Source organism: Cololabis saira, chromosome 2, assembly GCF_033807715.1.
Source record: "Cololabis saira isolate AMF1-May2022 chromosome 2, fColSai1.1, whole genome shotgun sequence".
NCBI lineage: Eukaryota > Metazoa > Chordata > Actinopteri > Beloniformes > Belonidae > Cololabis > Cololabis saira.
This window is the reverse complement of record NC_084588.1, coordinates 3,684,425-3,704,358: the sequence shown is the minus strand read 5'-3', so window position 1 is coordinate 3,704,358 and position 19,934 is coordinate 3,684,425. Positions and strand designations below refer to the sequence as shown.

The 19,934-nt window shown below is 42.5% G+C and overlaps 1 protein-coding gene across 1 annotated transcript; it reads right to left on the bottom strand.

Annotated features, from left to right (window-relative positions):
* Window positions 1-2,276: 2,276 nt before the first annotated feature.
* On the bottom strand, window positions 2,277-19,934 carry LOC133457199 (annexin A2-B-like). The gene is made up of 13 exons (XM_061736182.1): window positions 19,874-19,934; window positions 16,144-16,204; window positions 15,227-15,320; window positions 12,241-12,335; window positions 11,246-11,359; window positions 9,898-9,988; window positions 9,134-9,213; window positions 7,659-7,718; window positions 6,037-6,130; window positions 5,345-5,440; window positions 4,003-4,061; window positions 3,792-3,914; window positions 2,277-2,459 (listed from the first exon to the last, which is right to left on the bottom strand). The coding sequence occupies exons 2-13, from the start codon at window positions 16,192-16,194 to the stop codon at window positions 2,400-2,402; spliced, it is 1,017 nt and encodes a 338-aa protein (XP_061592166.1). The 5' UTR covers window positions 16,195-16,204; window positions 19,874-19,934; the 3' UTR covers window positions 2,277-2,399.

The following is a 19,934-nucleotide window of genomic DNA, read 5'->3' as shown; positions in this document are numbered from 1 at the left end:
AATATTACGACTTTATTCTCGTAATTTTACGACTTTATTCTCGTAATTTCCTCTTTTTTTTGTCTTAGTTTGGCCCTATTGCTCCGTCGTACAATTGGGCCTGGGCACTGTAAGTGCCCAGGCCCTATTAATAATAATAATAACCACATTTATATGCTGTAACAATGCACCTTTCAATAATCATGTCTTCCTCATACTGCTGCACCTTTCACTTTTAGAATTGTATATATGTTAATAAGAGCTGTCATTTGTCTATTTACTGTAGAGTGAGCGAAAATAACCGAGTCAAATTCCATGTCTTGTCTGACCTGACTTGACCAAATAAACATGATTCTGATTGTGATTGGTTCTCAGCTGTGAGCGGGTTAACGCGCTCCGCCAGGACTCCCCGCTGCTCTCGGAGCCATCCATCAGTGTTTGTGTGATCAAAGTGAGAATGTGATGTAAAATAGGAATTAATGAGTCCCAGAACGCAGAGCAGAGCCGTGTTGTGTGTGATCGTCGGGTCCGGCCGGACCACCTCCGGCTGTTTTTTCTTTAATTGTTCGTAGGTTTTCTGATGTTTGTTTGCTGCTAATTTTTTAATTCAAGATGCTGATTTTACCTCCAGCAATAGGATGTTCATTTGAATTTGTGCTGAGAATGAACGCTGTTTACACTCAGAAAGGAAGCACAGTAAACACCCACCCATCAGTTTCTGTGATCACTCTATCTACCTAACCCTAGTGCTGTCTTCAGGTCAAGGAAGGAGGAAGGGAAGAAGGGAGGAAAGAAGGAAGGAAAAGAAGGAAGGAAGGAAGGAAAGAACGAAGGAAGGAAGGAAGGAAGGAAGGAAGGAAGGAAGGAAGGAAGGAAGGAAGGAAGGAAGGAAGGAAGGAAGGAAGGAAGGAAGGAAGGAAGGAAAGAAGGGAAAAAAGAAGGAAGGAAAGAAGGGAAAAAAGAAGGAAGGAAGGAGAAAACAAGGAAAGAATGTACGAAGGGAGGAAGGAAGGAAGGAAGGAAGGAAGGAAGGAAGGAAGGAAGGAAGGAAGGAAGGAAGGAAGGAAGGAAGGAAGGAAGGAAGGAAGGAAGGAAGGAAGGAAGGAAAGAAGGGAGAAAAGAGAAAGGGAGAAGGAAGGAAAGAGCAGGAGGAAAGAAGGAAGGAAAGAAAGGAAAAAAGAAGCAAGGAAGGAAGGGAGGAAGGAAGAAAGGGAGGAAGGAGGGAAGGAAAGAAGGAAGGAAGGAAAGAAGGGAGAAAAGAGAAAGGGACAAGGAAGGAGAGAGCAGGAGGAAAGAAGGAAGGAAAGAAGGGAAAAAAGAAGGAAGGAAGGGAGGAAAGAAGGAAGGAAGAAGGAAGGAAAGAAGGGAGAAAAGAGGAAGGGAGAAGGAAGGAGAGAGCAGGAGGAATGAAGGACAGGAGAATGAGGTCATTTTGACCCAAAGACAGTACCAGGGTTAAAGGTGATGAAGGCCCGTCATCAACTGAGGTGGCCCTTCAGAATAAGAGCCTTGTTGTTTTCAGGTGTCCCTTCAGAATAAGAGCCTTGTTGTTTGTCTTAGTTTCAGACAAACACACCCTCAGGTGAACAACCCATCATTTATTTAATATAATCAGTCCAAAAGGAAACAAAAACACATCCGTTGACCATTTCCTGTTATGGGACAATCAGGCGTGTAAACATAATGCCAAAAGGTAAAGACATCAGCAATGGTCTTAGTGATGCAGCTGCTGCTGGACATTCATCCAAACTACCTGGAGTTCAATATGGAAACAGTGGCAGGTGGGGGCCCCTCTGGATCTGCAGGCTAGAGTGTCGGTTCCCCTTTCTCAGGAGACCTTTCAAAAAGACTTTTCTGCTACTCCAGACTTTGCCGGGCAAAGCCCCAGTTCTTCCCCTGGGAGTCTCATTTAACTAGTAGTTTATCACCACTTCTCCTCCAGGCATTACGGTGCTGGACAGCCTGCTTCCTTCTCCTTTCTCTACTGGTATATAATCAAAAATCAACCTGTCATGTTCTTATGCTTTTGGACATCCTAAGTCTTAACTGTAGTAAGACCCGCTTCATTTTCAGCTCAAGAAGAAGAAACATTTATTAAATCTGAATTTCTAAAATAAATATTTGGACAACCTGAGCATGTCAACGCACTCTTCCTGGTTTTAAACTCAGTCTGACTCGCGCCTCATGTATAAGGTGTTCAGTTAAGGGAATGAAGAAGAAATAAACCGTACATGTGCCTTTGCCTCCCCCTGGTGGCCATACAGTTAAACACACAACAAAAAAACTAAACAAGTGAGCAGTTTTTGATGTATTTTATTGCTGAAAGTGAAGCTGATCAGAGTTAAAATGTTCACAGATATTTAATATGATATTAGACATGAAGATGGGAGTGGCTCAGCACCGCTGCATTCTGGGAGCTCTCAGTCGTCTCCACCACACAGGCTGAGCAAAGCTTTCTGGTAGTCTCCTTTAGTGTGTTCCTGGGACACAAACACAAACACAACAGCACCCATCAGTCACGTCAAGGAAGTCGGACAAAGACCTAAATACAAGCCCAAACAGGAAACGCCGAAAACATCTGTTTAAACTACTTTTTGATTATTTTTAGGAGCGTAAATCAGAGCATCATATATAAATCTTATCTTTATTTCCATCACACCCCTCCACAGGCCCGGCCGTGACGCTGCTGCAACAATGACAGGATCCAGCTGATGCACCGTTACCACGAGCCCTCAGTCACATCCCACAGGCCGCTGGAGCTCCAAGACATGCACGTTAGGGCCAAACCCAATACACCCCCTACTTTCTACCACTAGCCCTAAAAATGAAACCACAGGCGTAGGGCCCTTGTAATCTTCCCTAGGGATTGGGACACCACTTGCTACGTCACTGCGTGGTTTATGTTCGGGTACGTAAGCGACTGCGTAGTTACGTTTGCACATACGTCACACCATATCAGGAAGCCCAGAGATAAAAGCTGTTTTAATTTCAGCTGTAGCGCTGTTAATATGCCACTTTATTAAGTTTTAATATTTTTTCAGACGTAAAAGTAACCGTTAAGATCCCCAACCTGGGCTCAGTTTATCCAAATAACGCCTGGTAAGAAATTTGCTCTGATGTTTTCGGGGAATATCTAGAGCCGGGTTGGGAGCTGATTTATAGTTAAATCGAGAGCCTACGGTGTAGGGTACGGCGTACGGCGCGCGTCGCCGCGTAGCCTACGCCATAGGCTCTGCGTTGGTGTAACGCGGAACCATAAATCAACCTTTATTTTGGCGAGATCTGAAGATACAACGTAAAAATGGGCAAACGAATGATTATGTACATTCACTGAGTGAATATTATGAAAGTAAAATATATATTTCTCGCTAGAAATGTAATCAAAACGCATCTTTATGCAGAAACTAACTCAAAATATTGATTTTATTCACAAAAAAATAAGAAATGTCCGCCATGTTTTTTTGTTTGATTCAGTCTGCAAATGATGACGTAAAGCATTCTGGGAAATTTTTATGGCCCTCGGTCGGTGAGTCAGTATCTGAAATCCCTCACTGTGAAGGGTTAGATTCATACACACTAGCCCTCGTTATGTCCACTAGCCCTCGTTATGTGAATTGGGACACCACTACCCTCACGGGAACACAAAATTTAGGGGGTAGGACTGAAAAGTAGGAGTAGTGGGGGATTGGGAATGGGCCTTTGTAGGTCTATTGATCACCATCTCCTTGTTTTTCCTGCCTCTGCTGATCAAAACGGTGGTTAATGGGTTCTTCAGGAGTACTTGACCCATGTAAGGCATCGCAGCAACTCACAGCGATGGTCTGGTACAGAGACCTCTTGTGTTGCCTCTTGAACTCTGTCCTGATCTTGACCAGGTCCACTTCACAGCGAGACACCATGATCCTGGTCACCACCTTCTCTTTGGCTCCTTTACTCTGAGGGGAAACACACAGACGTGTGGACCACAGGAAACACAACAGGAGCAGCGGCGTCTAATGACCCGACGGAGAAATGCTACAGTACCTTCATGGCCTCACTGAGTCTGTTGGCGAAGTACAGCTGCTTGTTTTCAAAGCACTCCACTGGAAAGAGAAACACAGTTAACCCGCTGTGATGTCACTGAGTTTATGAAGTCAGGGTTTTGGTTTCTCTGGCTCAAATTTAGTTTAACTCCTCTCTCTGATTCCACTTGGTGGTATGGAATGCAATCTGGGATACTTTGCTGTCCCAAGTTGACACAAGTCTCCACCGTGGTGCAGCCATGTAACGTTCCATTGAGTTTCACGAGGAACTGAGATTGGTTGCAGTTCCTCCACTGGCCACCACTGACCTCCACTGACCTCCACTGACCTCCACTGGCCTCCACTGACCTCCACTGGCCTCCACTGACCTCCACTAACCTCCACTGGCCTCCACTGACCTCCACTGGCCTCCACTGATCTCTACTGACCTCCACTGACCTCCACCGGCCTCCACTGACCTCCACTGACCTCCACTAACCTCCACTGGCCTCCACTGACCTCCACTGGCCTCCACTGATCTCTACTGACCTCCACTGACCTCCACCGGCCTCCACTGACCTCCACTAACCTCCACTGACCTCCACTAACCTCCACTGACCTCCACTGACCTCCACTAACCTCCACTGACCTCCACTGACCTCCACTAACCTCCACTGACCTCCACTAACCTCCACTGACCTCCACTGGCCTCCACTAACCTCCACTGACCTCCACTGACCTCCACTAACCTCCACTGACCTCCACTGGCCTCCACTAACCTCCACTGACCTCTACTGATCTCCACTAACCTCCACTGGCCTCCACTGATCTCTACTGACCTCCACTAACCTCCACTGATCTCCACTGACCTCCACTGACCTCCACTGACCTCCACTGGCCTCCACTGACCTCCACTAACCTCTACTGTTCTCTACTGACCTCCACTAACCTCTACTGACCTCCACTGATCTCCACTGACCTCCACTAACCTCTACTGTTCTCTACTGACCTCCACTGGCCTCCACTGACCTCTACTGTTCTCTACTGACCTCCACTGACCTCCACTGGCCTCCACTGGCCTCCACTGACCTCTACTGTTCTCTACTGACCTCCACTGACCTCATCTCGGATGAACATCTCTGTTCATCCTGGATATTTTGGTCTTCTTGGACTATTTTTGGATTCCTGTCTGGGTTTTAGGTCAAATAAAGTTGACTTTTCTCTGATGCCATGAAACACCAATGTTTTGGGTGATGTGTGTGGTTGTGTCTGGTGATGGTGGTGATGGGTGGTGATGGGTGGTGGTGTGTAATGGGTTCTGGGTGGTGCTGGGTGGTGGGTGGTGTGGGTGGTGCTGGTCGTACCCAGAGTGAGGAAGGACCTCTCCAGATCTCCCTTCACCTCCTTCCTGATGCTCTCCTTGATGTCGTAGGGACTGTAGCTCTTGTACCGCTCAAACACTGACGACCAAAACACATTTACAAACGTCAACTTTTGGACATTTCTGTTAAACCTTTTAGTATTTGTACATGTGCAATGTTTAGTTCTTATCAGCTTTCACATTTCCATGAACTTAAAGCTATACATTTCACACCAAGACTTAAAAAAAGACAATGAAAAGAATATTGGCAATCAACCTAAAAAAAACGTAAACATGTATATTGTAATGAATATTTGTATTTGTTAGTCTTGTGTTAGTATTTATCACACAAAATAACATGAACTTATGCTTCAACCCTGCTAAATATCCTTTTATTCAAAGTAAAATCCTGTTTCAGAGTTCCACACACGTCATTGTTCATGAACGGATAGAATTCACGACCTCAACAACTTCTGCTCACTGGCAGGTAAAAACTCCAGTTTGGCTTAAAGGGAGTTTTTAGCTGCCGTTGTTTATGTAATAATTGCTGGGGGGCTCATGTTCTGGTCTCTGGGGAGATCCTGGAGACAACTTGTGTTATAATAGACGCTGTATGAATAAAACTGAACTGAATAGTTCTTTGAACTGGGATGATTTTATCTCTTTAGCGTTGGTGTGAGGGTGTTTGTATCTCACCTTTCTGCAGGTGGGGGACGCTCCTCTGGGACATGATGGCGATCCAGGTGGCCACGTCAGTTCCCTTCCTCTTCACCCCGGCTTCGTACAGAGACTTTACCAGGACACACAGGAGACACAAACATGCATGCACATGTTAGCGTTGGCGTACGTTATCCTAACCCTAACCCCACAAACCTCACACTGCACATCAGATTCACAGCTACTGGGACACAAATGATGCATGTAAATGCATGTTGACACATCCAAATACGAGTCCACCTCACACCAGTCACAAGCTCGCTAACTCAGCTCGCTAATTCAGCTTAGCTTATGCTAACCTATAATAAGCAACATTAAGCAACAGTTAATAAGCAACATTATCGTGTATTCTGATCAAGTCCGTCCGTCAGCCTCGTTTCAGATGCTGGAAAAACCGACAAACAAAGGGTTAACGTTGGCCATCATCATTCCCTCGGCCCACGTCTGTAGAGCAGGGGTTTTCAACATTTTTTAGCCCACACTGCAAAAACTCAAACAAGAATTTGTCTTATTTCCAGTTGAAATGTCTCATTTTTAGTTACACTCATTACACTTAAAACAAGACTCGTCACTGGAAAAAACAACAATTTTCACCTGTTTCAAGTAGAATTTCACTTAAAATAAGTAGAAAAATCTGCCAGTGGAACAAGATTTTTTTGCTTGTAATGAGAAGATAAATCTTGTTCCACTGGCAGATTTTTCTACTTATTTCAAGTGAAAATTTACTTGAAACAGGTGAAAATGGTCAAATAAGTTATTTTTCTGGTAATGACTCTTGTTTTAAGTGTAATGAGATTTTTTGACTAAAAATTAGACATTTTAACTAGAAATAAGACAAATATTCCTGGTAAGATTTTGACTTTTTGCAGTGCAGGGACCCCTTGGATGAGAGAAAAACAGAGCAGGGACCCCCGCTTGTAGTTCTTATTATTTCCCTTTTTTTAATGTGTCAAGTTTTAAGCCTGGCTTATAATAACTTTTGAATGTGTTTTATTCTGCTTATTTCACCTTATTAACCAGTTCCTGACTGGGTTATTAGCTACATGTGTTTACGGTTGATGAAACTTTGTCCTCGTCAGACGTGGAAGGAGTAACGTTAGGCCGAGCTGGAACGTTACAATCTCCAGCTTTAGGCTTCGTTATTCTCACTAATTTATCCATCAGGTCTAACTAGCGTTGAATATGAAATAGCCAAGTCAATTTCCCAACAAATTTTCTTTTCTTAAACAGCTAGCTAGCTCGTTTTTCTGCTCTAAAGTTGACATTAGTCACATGACTCACGTCATGGGAATCATTTATGTAGAGTTGTAGACTAAATAGTTATTGTCAAAAGTAGATTATTAGTGGAGTTTTCTCAATCATATATATATATATATATATATATATATATATATATGTATATATATATATATATATATATATATATATATATATATATATATATATATATATATATATATATATATATATATATATATATATATATATATATATATATATATATATATATATATATATATATATAAATAAAACAGTAACTGTAAGAAACTGTCTTCCAATGAATAAGATCTTGTAAAGTCATGACAGAAGTTCATACTCACTCTGGCATCGTCGTCGATCTTCTCGTAGTCCACAACATTGGAGGGCTCGTCTCTCTTCGTCTGAAAATCAGTTCAGATATGGATATAGTTCAGGTATGAAACGTTTACATCCTCAGTGTGAGTGTAGTCCAGCCACCCTCAGTCATCTGATTTCAGTTCTGCTTCCCAAGAACACTCTCGTATTTATGCACCCTTCTTCACCCGCTTCCTTCTGTTCTCAGCTTTTCTGCTCCTGCTCCGTCCCTATCTGCCTTGCTGCTGCGCTGTCTTGTTCTGTCTTGTCTTGGAGCCTCTCTTTTCACATCCTCCCAAACCTTCTACAATCATGGAATTGGTTAACTGGTCTTTCAGTGCAATTGACCCAATTTTCTGCTCTTGCCCCGACGGGACGTTTGCTGCCGGATACACGATGGATTCCTGGAAGACGTGGAGGATCGTGCGTCTGTCTATACTGTCGGTCGAGAATGTTGAAGATGCCTACATAATTGGTTTTCTGATAACTGGTTTTCTGCTTTTTGGAGCTGGCGGTTACCTGGCATATCGACAGATTCAGAAGTCGTCGACAGCTATTCTGGCTCTTTCAGAGCTGCCTGACGTGGCGGAAGGGATAAGCTGTACGACCAACACTCAGACTTTAACGTTGGGGGAGCAAAATCGCAAGTAGGATGCGATTCTTGAACAGAATTGCAGGCTAGCTGTGGTTTTGGACCTCATTGGCAGGATGGAAAAGACCTCGGAGAAGTTGGAAGCTCGGCTTGGCGGGAATTGACCACACATTCGTCTGTTTGGAGGAGAATTACTGGAACCTGCCTGACCCAAATGCTATTGTTGTTTCTACAACCTGACCTTGACAGAGCGGTTTGGCAGGCCGCTCCAGTCACAATCTCCCTGGAGGAATAAAAACAAGACGCTCTGCTCCCACTAGCCCTCCCCTTCCCCTCATGACACCTGTGGACCTGGATTAGAACTGTACCGGGCCGTCTGATAACATCAAGGATGATGGCTGAGGAGTAGCTCTGGGGCAAAGTTCACACACACACACACACACAATGATAAATAGACCTCCATCATTCTTCAACACCTTCCCCAGCTCCTCTCGTATCACCCCCCCTAACCAGGTTGGAGCACCACGATGGCCGCGGCGCTCACTTGGATGAACTGTGCCGGGATCCCCCCACCCCCCACTCACCCACCCCCACACCCACATGCAAGTCTCGTTATGATGTTGTTAAATTCTTTGAGTATGTTGCTTTTCTGGTGTTGAGGTGTTTTTTGCACCTTGACACTGTGTGAAAATGTCTTTTTTCCCTCCTCCATCCCAGTGTCATCCTCTTTTGAAAAAATGGTGCCATATAACAACATTGGTGCCAACGGTGTTAACCAAAGTCAAATTCCCTGTTTGATATGTTCAAACTTTGTCAGTAAAGCTTATTCTGATTCTGATCCAGACGTCACGGATCAACGGACAGACGTACCTGAACCAGAGCCAGCAGCAGCTTCAGGAAGTCTCCCGACGTGTCTCCTGCGATGTCCTTCTCCAAGTCTTTCTTAAACACTGCCGACACAAATCAGAGACAACGCTGTGCTGAAATGGAGGTTTAACGCTGATGTTTGGAGCAGCAGCTGGTGGACAGATGTTGGACAGACGGTCCCAGCTGCTGCTTCCACTTACAGTTTTTAGAGGACACTTCACCATCCCGTATTTGTTCTTTTTCACCATTTGTTCTGGTTCTAAAGAGGTTTCTAGCAAAAGGGTGAGTTGAAACAATCAGATTGTTTGTCTCAAGTTTATAAAGTTAATGAAAATCTGTTTTTGTCTTGAAAAGTTGAGTTTTTAAAGCGTATAAAGCTTTAAGTCTTCTTTTTGCCCCGCCTCACTGCAGGTTTTTCCCCTCAAATGACACTGTTGTCACGGTAACTTTGCCCGCCGAATCAATAGCAGATAGTTAGTTAGCTAGCTAGGTCAGTTTGGTTAGCTCAACTTAAATCAGACCTCACAAATCTAGGCTGCACCGCCGTGGATCATCTTAGAACTGGTACCCCAAACAAAGCCCGGATCTGCCCTGCTTTACGATGACATCATCCGTCGTCTTCTCTCTGATTGGCTGTAGCTCAGATATGGCGTTGCGGACAGTTCCTTATATTTAGCACGCTAAAGTGCTGTCCAGTGAGCACCGATCTCTGATCCAGTTATTTTTGTCAGCTTGTAAGTGGATGGTTGAGCGTGGAGGACACTCACGCTCTTTGTAGACCCTCTTGATCTCCGTCAGCTCTTCGTTGTTCCTGGAGCAGACCAGCTCGATGAGGGTCTCCTCGTCGGTTCCTAGCCCCTGCACACAAACCAGGAGAACAATCCTGCTCACGTCTTGGTTTGTCAAATGTACAGTTTTTACTTTTTTAATGGGGTTCTGTGGTTGGTCATGTTCTGTAAAACAACTAAGCCAGGGGTCGGCAACCCGCGGCTCTAGAGCCGCATGCAGCCAACCTTCCTTCCTTCCTTCCTTCTTTTCTTCCTCCCTTCTTCCCTTCTTTCCTTCTTTTCTTTCTTCCTTCCTTCTTCCCTTCCTTCCTTCTTTTCTGTCTTCCTCCCTTATTTTCTTCCTTCCTTCTTCTCTTCTTCCCTTCCTTCCTTCTTTTCTCCCTTCCTTCCTTCCTTCCTTCCTTCCTTCCTTCCTTCCTTCCTTCCTTCCTTCCTTCCTTCCTTCTTTTCTCCCTTCCTCCCTTCTTTCCTTCCTTCCTTCTTTTCTCCCTTCCTTCCTTCTTTTCTTTCTTCCTTCCTTATTTTCTTCCTTCCTTCTTTTTTCCCTTCCTTCCTTCTTCCCTTCCTTCCTTCCTTCTTTTCTCCCTTCCTTCCTTCTTTTCTTCCTTCCTCCTTTCCTTCTTTTCTTCCTCCCTTCTTCCCTTCCTTCCTTCTTTTCTTTCTTCCTTCTTTTCTTCCTTCCTTCCTTCCTTCCTTCCTTCCTTCCTTCCTTCCTTCCTTCCTTCCTTCCTTCCTTCCTTCCTTCCTTCCTTCCTTCCTTCCTTCCTTCCTTCCTTCCTTCCTTCCTTCTTTTCTCCCTTCCTCCTTTCCTTCTTTTCTTCCTCCCTTCTTCCCTTCCTTCCTTCTTTTCTTCCTCCCTTCTTCCCTTCCTTCCTTCTTTTCTTTCTTCCTTCCTTATTATTCTTTCTTCCTTCTTTTCTTCCTTCCTTCCTTCCTTCCTTCCTTCCTTCCTTCCTTCCTTCCTTCCTTCCTTCCTTCCTTCCTTCCTTCCTTCCTTCCTTCTTTTCTCCCTTCCTCCTTTCCTTCTTTTCTTCCTCCCTTCTTCCCTTCCTTCCTTCTTTTCTTCCTCCCTTCTTCCCTTCCTTCCTTCTTTTCTTTCTTCCTTCCTTATTATTCTTTCTTCCTTCTTTTCTTCCTTCCTTCCTTCCTTCCTTCCTTCCTTCCTTCCTTCCTTCCTTCCTTCCTTCCTTCCTTCCTTCCTTCCTTCCTTCCTTCCTTCCTTCCTTCCTTCCTTCCTTCCTTCCTTCTTCCCTTCCTCCTTCCTTGACCCGACAGCACAAGGGTTAATGGGAAACTCACACTAATCCTGCAAAAAAGCAGCTCTGACCTTCATGGAGGCTTTGAGCTCGGAGGCGTCGTACTGGGTGGTTCCCTTCATCAGTCCCAGCATCAGAGCCTCCAGAGAGCCAGACAGCGCCCCCTTCAGGGCGGTGTTCAGATCCTGCAATCATCCACACACATTTGAAAAGCATTTAGATCACAAATAACAACCTCATTATACCTGAATGGAATCAGTGGTTATTTCACATACGTTTTCTTGCTACTACAGCTGACAGAACTGGAAAAGTGTGCCTCATTATTCGTTATCTAAAGCAGTTTCTTAGACAATATTCAGACAAAAAAAATAGACAGATCTGCGCAATCCTCCTTGAGAACACATATTTTCGCTATTTATGAACTTATTTATTAGTAGCCTAAATCTTCCAATCCTGTGCCATCTTCCCAGCGTGTCCTTGGGTGGTGCTGGTTTGACTGAGACACTGTTAGCAGCTCCAGCTAATCTGGACTACTTTGGTTGCTTATGCACAGTTATGATGCTGGCCAGCGCTATGAGGCGATAAGTTTCATGAACTGGGCCAGACGTGAGTTTTGACACACTAATGGCGCTTTTCCACTAGAACCTACTAGTACATAGAGAGTCTCTTTCTCTGATTTCCTCCTCCTGACTCAGACGTCTGACTCCAACCCCCCGACCAATCGGTGGCCTGTAGTGTGATGATGTCAGATACAGCCGACTCAGCAGCTTAGAACCTCGACAAAATAGATACAGAAAAGTATCTACTCGACACGTTAGACCCCTGGTGGAAAAGAACCAAACCGAGTGGAGGCGAGTCGGGCTGAGTAGGTACTAGTGGAAAAGCGCCAAAAGAAAAGTGCAGATATGGGCCAAGCCTGGGCCAAACCTTCTTTGCTGTGTGGAAGTGGTCCAGCTACATAACGTACAGCAGTGTTTGGAGGTTGGAAGGTGATGGTGGTATATTTGGAACGACCTTCGGCCCTGAATTCCTCGTTAGTTTATGAAAACTGGAAAATATGTTTCACCTTCTTGGCGAGTCGTTCATACTCAAAAGCGATGTCTCTTCGCTGCTCGGCGCTCCGTCTGGTCAGGATGTCGATGATGGTCTGTTCGTCTACTCCTGCGAAGAAGATTACAGATGTTTAGTTTGGATATGAGACTGAAGACGAGGAGTCTTTGAATTGAATCAGAAGGTTCTCCCAAACCCCCCCATAGAAGAAAAGGAAAGAAGCCACAGGCTCTCTGCCATCACGTGACCTGTTCATGAGAAATGTAATCACTTGTGTGTTGTGTCCTAGAAGAAGCAAGTTTCCTGAGCTGGGTTTGTCTGTGTTGGGCCCTGAAACCTCGTCTGACGGTGTAAACCTGACATCATACTCTGGGACATCCTGCTTCTACAGCAGCTCCCACACAGGAAGCTGAAGCTGGAAAATCCTGCAGAGGAGAGTGGAAACTCGTCATTCCTGGAGGTAAAGAGCACTGAAATGAAACGCCTGTCCTCTGCTGCGGCATGGACCATCTCCTGGAAGCTCTCGCAACTTTCTGAGCAAAACTCAGAAAGTAATTTGCTGAATATCCTCCAGCTGATCCAAAATGCAGCAGCGCGAGTGCTGACAGGAATCAGCAGGAGAGACCACGTCTCTCTGTTAGCGTCGCTCCATTGGTTACCTGTAAAATTCAGAATCAAATTCAAAATTTTATTACTTGCGTATAAAGCCCAAAACAGCTTAGATCCGCAATATTCTCAAGACCTGATAGTGCCTTATGTTCCTGGCAGAGCTCTCTGTTCTCAGAATGCAGGTTTACTCATAGTTCCTAGAGTATCTAAATGTAGATTTGGAGGACGGTTCTTCTGCTATCAGGAACCGTTACTATGGAACCAACTTCCAATCTGGGTCAAAGAGGCTGACACCACCTCCACCTTTAAAACTAAACTTAAAACCTTTCTCTTTAGTAAAGCCTATAGTTAGTGTTTAGTAAACCTCTAATTAGTGTCAGTAAACCTCTAGTTAGCAGTGAAGTGCGGTCAGGGGAGGCAGGGGAGGCTGTGCCTCACCTGCCATCATGGAAAGAAAGAAATGTAAAATGAAAAAAAAAATATTTTTTATATTTATCAATTGATTTGTACTTTAAATTAATTTTCAATTTAACTTCACCATTTTTAGATTATTTTTTCTTCAAAATTGCAGAATTTTCACATTTGCCATTCAAATGCTGAGAAGATGCTGAGCCTCACCATGGATTGCGCAATGACTCAATGGCTAACTCTGCTGCCATGCTGTATAGTGGGACCAGATCGCTGTCTCTTTGTATGTCACTATTACAATTTTCAAACACGTTTGCTATATGAAATAAGTTTCCATAGTTAAGCTGATTTATATAATGAACAGCAACTATATGTGTGTAAAGTGTTTCTTGTGCCGGCGCAATCATAAAACGGCTGAAAAGAGGCACGGGGTGAGGCACGCACTTCTCCTGCCTCACGGTAGGGGGCACTAGTGAGCTCAGGGATTCTTCTTGCGACTCATTGACTGCAGAATAAGAAAGAGCGTCGCATGGACTTCATTTATAAGTAAAGACCATAATAACTTTTTCTTAATTAAATGTGCTTTTTATGCGCTACAGTTTGTATGTGTAAAGCATTTGTATGTGAATGAGGATAGGAGGTTTTAAACATAACCAGTTAACTGCTGCCATTCAAATGAATAAGTTGTATAAGTTGCTCTGGAGGGTTCATATGCTTGTAAATCTGACTGATGAAGTCAGTGCCTCACCATCCATGAATCTCACTGCACGTCACTGCTAGTTAGTGTTAGTAAACCTCTAGTTAGTGTTTAGTAAACCTCTAGTTAGTGTTAGTAAACCTCTAGTTATTGTTTAGTAAACCTGTAGTTAGTGTTAGTAAACCTCTAGTTATTGTTTAGTAAACCTCTAGTTAGTGTTAGTAAACCTCTAGTTATTGTTTAGTAAACCTCTAGTTAGTGTTTAGTAAACCTCTAGTTATTGTTTAGTAAACCTCTAGTTAGTGTTAGTAAACCTCTAGTTAGTGTTTAGTAAACCTCTAGTTAGTGTTAGTAAACCTCTAGTTAGTGTTTAGTAAACCTCTAGTTAGTGTTAGTAAACCTCTAGTTAGTGTTTAGTAAACCTCTAGTTAGTGTTTAGTAAACCTCTAGTTATTGTTTAGTAAACCTTTAGTTAGTGTTAGTAAACCTCTAGTTAGTGTTAGTAAACCTCTAGTTAGTGCTAGTAAACCTTTATTTAGTGTTTAGTAAATCTCTAATTAGTGTTTAGTAAACCTCTAGTTATTGTTTAGTAAACCTCTAGTTAGTGTTTAGTAAACCTCTAGCTGGTGTTAGTAAACCTCTAGTTAGTGTAAACTCTAGTGTGTTAGAGTCAGTAGTCATAGTTGCAGCTATAGAACAAGACTATAATAGTTAGTCTCAAATATAGCTTGGTGGTAGATATGCTGCTATAGGCTTATGCTGCAGGTGGACATCGACATGATCACCCCTCCTTCTCTTTCCTTTCTCAGTTATTAATTATAAGTATCTGATAACCATCACTGTTCTCCATTGTTCTTGTAGTTTGTTGTGCTGGTCTGCCCCCCCCCCCCCCCCCCCCCTTCCTTTTCTCTTCTGTGCATGTTTGCAGGCCAGAGCTTCATGAGCTGCATACTGTCTGTTCTCTCTTTTCCTGCTCTGTCCAGCTGGTCTCCAGCAGGAGGGTCCGCCCTTATGATCCAGGTCCTGGTCCAGGTTTATTCCCTCCTAAAGGGGAGTTTTTCTTACCACTGTTTGACAAATAGAAGACCCAGAGACAGACCCAGGACACTTTGGAGAGATTCTGTCTCTGGGTTGTTGAGGAAACGCTTCAGAATGGCAAGAGGAGGCGGCTGAGGAGAGGGAGGTCTAGGCCTCTCTGCTCAGACTGCTGCCCACATGACCTGGACCCTCACCAGGGGAAGAGCATAGATGGATGGAAGGGTTCACCTTTAGGTGAGGAATCCCTCACCTTTAGTTTTGATGGCGGTTTCAATCCTGGCAGCATCCCTGGCCGGGTCAAAGTCTCGTGCTGGGACCACAGTGGGAAATCTGGGATCTGGCTCCTGGAGAGGACAAAGGATGTTTCAGAGACTGAATACTGCTTAATTAATCCCACAGTGTAATTCATAGTATAGTATAGTGTAGTATAGTATAGTATAGTATAGTATAGTATAGTATAGTATAGTATAGTATAGTATAGTATAGTATAGTATAGTATAGTATAGTATAGTATAGTATAGTATAGTATAGTATAGTATAGTATAGTAAGGGATCAGTCCGTCCATCTCCAGGCAACTCTGTGCCCAGATACGTCACTTTTAACTCAGGTGGAGCAACATGGACCTGCGGGCTGGGTTATTGAGTTGCGTTTTTCCTTGTGAGAATGACTTTGATTCTCTTAACTGTGTTCAGCGTGGCTCATTCTACTAAACAGTGTTGGAGATGTTTGCCATGCCGTCTGATTTCACTTCAGTTTGACGTAACACTCAAAGTCTGAATTCCATCAGTTCCTCAGCTCTGAGATTGCTCCATTAGCCAACAGAAAACAGATGATTCACTGCTTTATGAAGGCGCTAAAACACTCACAGCTCCTCGTCATAAAGATATGAAACTGTGTGCTGTCTGAGTGAACTTCAGTTAAGTTAACATAGTTATGAAAGTATATAATAAAACCAGATGGGAAATCCTGGGTTATTTGTGTTATTTGTGTTGTGGAAATTGAAAGGACCAATAAACTAAAGTAAACTAAACTTATAAATGAAGAAAATATCATGAAAGAGCAAACAAGAAGTAATAAAATGTTGACAAGAATCAAATCTCTTCTTAAATGATTGCGTCCTGCTGGTTGGAGGGTCGTTGTCCCGTTATCAGCGTTAGCAGACTCACCCCAGTGTACGACAGCGTCAGCTGACCCAGAAACTCGGACACCAGCGCCATGTCGGTTCACCTGCAAGACACAACTCCACCCGTCAGATACATCATCATTTAACCAGAGAATAAACATGTAATCTGCAACTGTGGGATTGTCTTCCCAACCGTTAGAGCAATAATCAGATATTTCAAAGGGTGTCCCTGCCAGTTTTCTCTTGAACGTATTAACAGATGCTTACCATCCCCCCCTGCAGTTGTTGTGGAGGGAGGACCTAACTAAGAAGACAAAAAAAGTATTTTTTGTAACAGACTGTTAATATGCTTATTTTACCCGTAAAGTTGGATATTTTAACATGGAGTTTCCATTGAGATGAACTCACTGACTGTGTTTCCATGCATCAATAACCCTTTTAAAACCCGAATATTGGCAATAATCCGAATTTGCACGGCCATGTAAACACCAATAACCCCTTTGAATAACCGGAATTTGCTCATATTGGGGTTTTTAAAAACCCCAATATGAGCCCTGGGTTACTCCTTTTAAAACCTGAATATTGGGTCATGTAAACACCAAACAGAATATCTCCATCAAACGGAACAGGAATGTGTTTTCTGCACATGCTCTGTTCACAAGGAATCCTGGTCTTTTGAGTCCAGGAAGTTCTTATAAACACGGAGAAACCAAGACCAGGAGGAGACTAATCACTTCATAAATGTAATGAAGGATATGAACATTTCTGCATTTGTAGACGCTAGAAAGTACCGGGATAGAAGATTTACAAGAAGGTGAGAGAAAAGTTGCTGAAGCAGCATTTGTTTTGAATTTGGATACAGGAAGAAGAAGCAGAAATGATGGGAATTGCGTCATGATGTTCTCTGTGCGTCGCTGGTTTGATCCAGATATCCTGAATGATTAATTACCATGGAAACGGAATATTCCGAACGTTTCAGTCACCGGAATATTAGCAATAACCCGAATTTTGACTGCATGTAAATGTAGTCACTCTCAGAACCAGACCCTAGTGGTCGGTAGAGGAGCTGCAGGTCTTCTGTTGTTGTTGCTGTTGTTTTATTTTGTATTTCTCTGATGATGTCATAGTCTCAACTTGGGATAAAATTGCTCTTGGGAAAAAAAAACCGTTTGAACATTTTCCACTTGTCAGTTTGTCTCTCACAGTATAACAGTGAACAACAAATAGTTTAAGAACCTTTTCCAGACTATTGCTGGTGTCGTTCCCTCTTGGCATTGTGTTAACACACAAGGAAACGGGCCCATACCAGCAAAGATGGCTCTTCAAGCCTACAATCAAAGAGGGCAGCCAGATCTGGCTTGTTAGAGTTCAGAACGGTGTCATATTGGTTGGATCTCTCAGTGGAAACAAACGGAGTGAAGCTTCCAGTGGAAACTCTGATTTCCTCCTCAGATCCTCCAGAAACAGAAGAACAATGGCCGTAAAGAGGCCGGAGGACAGGGAACACTCCTGGATGTGTGCTGGATTTATTGAGCGGGAGGTGCCGGGGGCGTGTTTGTGTTCAGGTCAGGAATGTGGAGTGTGTTGTGTAACACACATCAGCGCTGCAGCGGTTAAACTCCGACTAGACCTGCCGTAACTTTACTGGAGAGTTTCCCACCTTTGACCATCTCCCAACACTAGCAGCAGGAAGGAGGGGGGGGTTTCATCGCGTAGCAACGCCTTGTACAAACAGACCGGAGACTCTGTCCTCTGTGGCACGGCAGGTTTTACAGGCTTTTTCATCATGGACACCAGTATCTTATCTCAACTAATGACGATGATCGCAAATAATATAATATATAACAAATAATAGCATTGACCAAAACACCTGCAGAAATACTGCAGGAATGACATAGCAGCAGTTAAATGCAGCCTTCTGTAAGCTTTAAATATCCACTGGGCTTACATCAAATACATCAAAACACAACAATAAAAAACACTTTTCTGAACTTATCAATATGACTCTGTCCTTCACAGGATAAGTAACATGGATCACTGCAATTTCTGAGCGTTTGCTATCAATTTGCACAATAATAAAGTTGGAATTTCTCTTTTTCCTCTCAAATTCATGAAAAACAATATATTTTTTCTTATATGTGTGCGTATTAAGAAAAAGAAAAACCTAAGATAAATCTTGTTTTTTATAAAATTTCAAATTTGTGAGACAAAAATGTGGCTTTTTGTGAACGTGGAAGCTTGAAAGAGAAAACTCTCAAATTTATGATTTTAAAAAAGCATAGAAATTGTGACTCCACAAACCTGTTGACTGGTGAGACCAAAACTTAGAAATTCCAACATTATAAACTCATAACTTTGCACGAAACAATCCTGACATTATAAATTCCAAGTTTTGGTAAAAAAAACGACTTTTTAAACTTGCAAATTAACATGACCTTCTTGAAAGAGCCAACAAAGGTGACATCCAAATTGAAAATTTTGCAAGAAAAACATTGAAATGGTGAGTTTTTAAACGTGTACATTTACGAGAAAGTGCCCCAAAATTGTGAATTTTGAGAATACAAAATGGAACGAGAACCCAAAGCCAGATTCAGCGTTGGGCTTGTATTGCTTTTTTTTTTTTTTTTTTTTTTTTTTACATTTTCAGATAAATAGAACACGGTAAAGGGGATATATTGTGTAAAAGGTCCTCTTTTCCAACACATATTTTACCTGATTTTCTGTAACTCTAAAGTGGGTTGGGCTGGAGTAAAATCAGCTCCTCTCAACATAGGTGTGAAGAGATGGTTGTAAAGTGAGCTGTTGTACTGTATTTTCTTTTACCACAATATTGAATAGAAATGTCATTTTAACCTAAAGAAACTATTAACTTTAAGTAAAAGAAAGAGAACATTTCTCAGCACATGTTCTGCTACCTCACACAGGAGACAACAAATAAATGAATAAATGAGAAAATAGTGGTCAGATAAGTTAATGATCAACAAGTTTTACAATCTCATATTGAGTTTTCTGTTCATTGTCTTTAAGTGAAACCCCCCATCTTTACAGGACTGTCTCAGAAAATTAGAATATTGTGATAAAGTTCTTTATTTTCTGTAACGCAATTAAAAAAACAAAAATGTCATAATTCTGGATTCATTACAAATCAACTGAAATATTGCAAGCCTTTTATTATTTTACTTCTAATTTTTTTAGATAGGATATTTGAGTTTTCTTAAACTGTAAGCCATAATCAGCAATATTAAAATAACAAAAGGCTTGAAATATTTCAGTTGATTTGTAATGAATCCAGAATGTATGACATTTTTGTTTTTTTAATTGCATTACAGAAAATAAAGAACTTTATCACAATATTCTAATTTTCTGAGACAGTCCTGTATTCCTGCCCTGTGAATTCTTACATGTTGCTGTGAACAAATATAGACTCTTACTTTGAACGGCTTCAAGAGAGGCATTTGTTTTATCCTTGTAAAAACTATGCTCATGCCTCATTTTAATGTTTTGTATTTGGTTAGAGTTTTTTTAAATCCATTTCCCTGCAACGCCATCTGAAACCTTTCAAAATAAAAGCATCTGGTCAGTGATAAGCCAAAAACTTGATTCCTCTGATTTCTTCTTTTTTTCTTTTTATATTCCAACATGCTGAAACTAGTAAAAATGCATAAATAGGTCTGAGTGTGTTAAAGTTACAAGCTGGTTCTTCAGTTTAGAGTTGTTTCTGAACAGCTGGACTGAATTGTGAACTAGAATTTGTGAGTGTAAGGAGTTCTTACCTAAGAGAAGCAGCAGCAGCGAGGAGGAACTCCGTTATGATCCCGGACAGAACAGGGCGTG

What these genes read in the sequence shown, in the direction of transcription:
- LOC133457199 (XM_061736182.1), bottom strand. Translation starts at nt 16,194, where the DNA reads ATGGCGCTGGTGTCCGAGTTTCTGGGTCAGCTGACGCTGTCGTACACT. An exon ending in AACCGCCATCAAAACTAAAG is followed by an intron (nt 12,336 to 15,226) that starts GTGAGGGATTCC and finishes TCTTCTTCGCAG; the next exon opens with GAGTAGACGAACAGACCATC. An exon ending in GAGGTCCTTCCTCACTCTGG is followed by an intron (nt 4,062 to 5,344) that starts GTACGACCAGCA and finishes TTCTCTTTCCAG; the next exon opens with TGGAGTGCTTTGAAAACAAG.